This window comes from Sinocyclocheilus rhinocerous, unplaced genomic scaffold (assembly GCF_001515625.1).
Source record: "Sinocyclocheilus rhinocerous isolate Xijiao unplaced genomic scaffold, SAMN03320098_v1.1 scaffold946, whole genome shotgun sequence".
Classification (NCBI taxonomy): Eukaryota; Metazoa; Chordata; class Actinopteri; order Cypriniformes; family Cyprinidae; genus Sinocyclocheilus; species Sinocyclocheilus rhinocerous.
The window spans coordinates 1,041,168-1,046,162 of record NW_015633151.1 but is presented as its reverse complement, the minus strand read 5'-3'; the positions used below and the strand labels follow the sequence as shown (position 1 = coordinate 1,046,162).

Below are 4,995 nucleotides of genomic sequence, written 5' to 3'. Positions count from 1 at the left end.
GGTGAGGGGCGGGACGTTTAGACGCGCACTAGAGGCGGTTTAGCCAATCACAACACACTGGGCTAGCTAACCAATCAGAGCCCATCGCCTATTTCTGAGGGCGGGGCTTCATAAAAACAGGAAAAGATCAGCCCGTTTCTCAGAGAAGGGACAGAACGGTGTGGAATAAAGGTAAATTATGTGAAAAATAATGTGTTTTTTAAAAAACTAAGCAGTAACACGTTAGACTGCACCCCATAAACACAATCAAGCCTAGAAAAAAAACCACCCCTTTAATTTCTGTATAGTTTTATTTATTTTTATTTATTACTTTTAGTTTATTTAGTTTTAGTTATTTTAATAGTTAAACTAATTGAAAATGAGAAATCTTGGCAACTATATGTATTTTTTTTTCTGTTAACGTTTATTTTGTTTCAAGTAACACATTTTTTTTTTTTATAGTTTTAGTTAACGATAATAATCCTGTATCAAATGAAACCCCGTTTTTAAGAGTTACCATAGTTTAAACATTCCATAAAATTATAGTAATGTTGTGTTTGTTAATAGTGTAAGATGGTGTTCCACATGAACTGGAATATAAATCTATATTGCTCCAAAGAAAAGCACAAAGCCAGACAGTCCATCACACTCCACTGGTTCTCAGCTGTAAATTTCTTGTTTTCCAGTGATGGAGGAGAGCAGACCACAGCACAATACCAGCACCCCAGGATCCTCTCCCAGTCCTGCTGTGTGCAAGGTAATGAGAAAACAGATTCCAAGGCAACGGGCTTAACATTGACAGTGTGTGTATGTGCTGGTCTGCATGTATGTTTTGCTGAGCTCAACAGCTGCCCAGATTGTCCAGGGCTGTCCATATGTCCCCTGATTGAGCGCCGCTTTCCCGCAGCTCAGTCATCAGTAGAAAGCCCTTGAACTGGCAGAAAGAGAAAGAGCCTGTGATTGGAGATAGATGGATACTCTATACTGTGTGTCAGGACAGAGCCTTGTGCCTGACTGTGAGGTTCTCAGCTTTTTCACAGTGCGGTGTAATAGCTGATGGTTCACTGCAGCACTTCTGACGGGACTGTGATCAAGACAACAAAATAGCAGAGCTTCACAAGGACAAATAATGTTTCAAAGGCAGCGCTGTACAGATTGTAACATATACACCATCTTGTCAGAATACTATAAACCGGTGTTTCGCAAACAGTTTTGCTTCAAACTGTTTGCTTAAAGCGGCGACCCAACACCAAAATTGTTTCCAACACCAAAATTGTTTATCGTACAAATGTAAACAAAATGTCTTTAAAATCAACACTGACATGTAGTAGTATTACCACAAACTGCTTAGATCCAAAACTATTCAAAATTATTAATATGACATGGGCTGAATAGGAAAATGGCACAGATTTTTGGCTGCTATAACCAATAATTATTTGTTTTTAAGCCCATACTGATATATTGAACAACATTATATATCAGTGCCTTTTTTTTTTTGAGGACACAAAAAAAATGCTCAGTTCAGATCTCTACACGCTTGTAATGACACAAAACATCATGTAGACTGGAAAACTGAATGATTTTAATAAATATAGGCCTATTGTGAACCACTGGGATAAAGAAATTATGGCTAATGTTGTTTTTTTTCTTCACTTATTTACTTAAAATTATGCACTTATTTAACTGAAAAAGTAACTAAATCATGTCTAACTATGCATGATTGTCTATTAGTTTTAATGATTAGTGATTGTTAGTTTGTTAGTCATGACCCACCTTGAAGACTGCTGCTGTAAACTGTGGTTAGTTTTTTGAGATACAGTGTGAAGTGATTTCCTGTCTTTTTATGTCTCTAATGAAAGACAATGCTCTTTTAGCCTGATTGTATTTGAGAGTTCCCATGGACATTTGTTTAGTCATGGTTGGGTATCTCAATAGCTTATCATTTTGCTTTTTTCTGGTAATTCCCTCTGATCAGTTTTAAGCAATTAGTAAAGTTCAATCTAACCGTCCATTGTTTTCTATATTCATTGCTACACTGCAGTGCTGAAGAATGTCAGGGATTTTGCTTGTATCGAATTTGTCCAGCATGAGGTTTGATTCCTTATATAGCCAGCTGAGTTGATATGGAAATACGTGAGTGTGTTCAGGACAAATTCCTCTCTCCTTCTCTTACTTCAGAGAATGAGGTCACAGGTTTCTTCTCTGGACGTGTGGTATTTGCCATTGTGTGTAAATGGAGCATTTAGTACTGCATTTAGTGATATACTACTATTTAGTAAGTTTTGTAGGTTTTTCTATTTTATGTGCATTTGGCTGATCTGTGTTTTATTCTGTAGTTTTGAAGGGAACTGACTTTATATATTATATATAAAATCCCCATATCATGAATTGCAAAAAAGCTTAGTAAGAAATTGGATAATTTGTTTGCAGATGTTGCTTATATATATATATACAGTATGTATATATTTATACGTATATACAGTATGTGTGTGTGTGTGTGTGTGTATATGAAATATATTTAAAAGGCATAATACTATACTAACTCTAATTAATCACTAGTCACTAATTAAAATTGAAATCACTCTTATTTGCCCAACTAAAAATAAATAAATGAATAAATAAATTCTTAAACACCTTGAAAAGAAAAGGAATTTGACTTAACAATTTATTATTATTATTATTATTATTTTAAATGTTTTACCAGAACTGCTGCACAAGTACAATATATTAAAAACTTTTGCCCACAATATGAATGTCATATGATGCAAAAGACGAATCAGATGGTTCAACCAACATGCAGAAAAAAAAATAAAACAGGAAATTATATCATAAAGACATTCACCAGATTCTCATGATTGTGTGTAAAGGTCAGGAAGTTTCTTAAAATATCAGATGATTTGATTTGAAATGTCATTTGGTGTGACGCGTAAAAAAGTTAATTGTATTTATGTATTACTAATTCATAGTATTTGTTAAAAAAATGTCTCGTGAAAAATATATTTGAAAACTTTTTTATCCTTAATCACAAAATGTTATTACTTTACTTGGTCACATCGCATGACCTTTATAGCATCACTACATTGAAACTTTTATTGAAAATTATAAACTTTTTTTTTTTCAAAATCATATAAAACCAACAAACATACTAAGAGTTCATTTCAAAAACTTGTACATGTGTTTTAACAGATTTTCAGAAAATTTTTCACTTTCTTTATTGTGCACACTCTTATTTGTCATTGCCTCATATAATATTTGGACGGCACTTGACCTTATGAATCACTTGTGCACATATTGTATAGCATTTTAGTTCACATGATGGGTAAACCCATCAGTAACCTGCTCTCTTAGACCCCATGCTGGCCTTTCTCCCGTTTTCTGGAGATTGCAATACTTCCTATTCAGGATTGGAGGGACTGCCAGATGTTTCCTGGTCGCCCCCACCCTGGCTATGTGCGTAAGAGCAAGAGAGAGAGAAAGATAGAGAGAGGCAAAGGAAAGAGAAAAGTCAGGTTCACTCTCCCCCTCAGGCAACACTGTCTCTAAGGCTTCACTTTTTGAAGCTTTCCTCCTGACCGGCCACAAGCGTCTGGAGCTCACTAAACCCTCAGGACTAGCGTGACCATCTCAGCTACCTCACAGTCAGGGGCTCTCAGTCTCACCTGAGCAAAGACAGCGAGACGGGCTGTCAAACTCTCAGTGACTTTGAGAGCTCGCTGCTCGCGTGTGTTGCAGTCTCATGGCTTGGGACTGTGGCCTGAGGTATGTGTTTTCTGTGTCCCCTGCACTGCAGCAGGACCCTGGAGCTGCTACACGCGATCGAGAGGATATCAGCCGATTGGAGATGGTCCAGAGACTGGCCAAGGACGGATGCCGCCTTCTACACAGCCCGCTCAGAGCTACCGAAAGGCCTGCTGAGGTGAGGTGCAAAATAACAGTCATGTATGTGGCGATCCACATATACAGTATAATTATTGGTTGTTTCTTCAAACTTCAAAAACAGGGCTTTATTTTTCTGAACCAACAAATGTCATTTCTGACACAGTATGTTTCCAATTTGAGAATGGACATTTTAGAATAAAATACCTGGCTGATTTGTTTAGCCAAGTCTAATTTCATAGATAGCATTTTATATATCCACAAATTTAAACACACACAAATTAATAATAATAATAATCTTTATTAGTGGCTAAATTGTAGGTCCTGGTGGAAATTATGCCACAATAAATAGATTTTAAAAAAATGTAAGTAATTTTTGCATGGTAAATATCGAAATGTTTTATGTTTATTTCACTCTTTCTTTAGATTATTCCTTTTTTTAAAATAATGAAAATTATTTTTAATGGTTTTTAATATTTTAAGATTGAAAATCTGGGTCTGTGACAAGGGGAAAATAAAAATACAAAAATATATATATATATATATTATATTGCATTCAAAAAGTAGCAAAAATGAAATACAATGAAAAAATAAAACAAAATAAAATAAGGAAGATCTTGGAATATTTTTGTAAAAACTTTCTAAAATGTTAATAAAATAAACATAAACATGAATAGACATAAAATACATAAAAAACACCCTATTGTGAAAACATAATGTTATGTATGTTCAATATCGTGCATGCTGGTTTAGTCTTTTGGGCAGCATTTGACTGAGGATTTGCTGTGTGTGTATTTGTTTAGAAAAATTATTATTATAATAACCCTATTGTTGTGATTTATGAAGCAACACCCTTACATGTTGATATTATCTTTATTTAAATGAAAAGTCATTGTTTGATGTCACTTTTTTTCAGGGAATCTGTATTCAGATCTGAAGCTATAGTGCAGGAGAAACTTTCTAAAACCAAAAAGGGCACCAATCTCATGCTAGTCTCTGATTGGTTGATCCCACAATAGCCCCGGTTCGCCTCTTCCTGATAGTGGGCCGCCACTCACAATGACAGGAAGAGTTGACGTGAGCGCCATAAGGTTGCCGCAACCGGTTATTCCTCTTGCACTGGGTGGCATATTTCTTTGA

The 4,995-nt window shown here is 35.3% G+C and overlaps 1 protein-coding gene across 1 annotated transcript in view; it reads left to right on the top strand.

Annotated features, from left to right (window-relative positions):
• rapgef5b (Rap guanine nucleotide exchange factor (GEF) 5b) overlaps nt 1-4,792 on the top strand; it is a 20,790-nt gene extending 15,998 nt beyond the window's left edge. The window contains exons 8-10 of the mRNA XM_016556347.1: nt 666-736; nt 3,770-3,895; nt 4,772-4,792. Of these exons, the coding sequence (XP_016411833.1) occupies nt 666-736; nt 3,770-3,895; nt 4,772-4,792 (218 nt within the window). The remainder of the gene's footprint in view (nt 1-665; nt 737-3,769; nt 3,896-4,771) is intronic.
• The last annotated feature ends 203 nt before the right edge of the window (nt 4,793-4,995 follow it).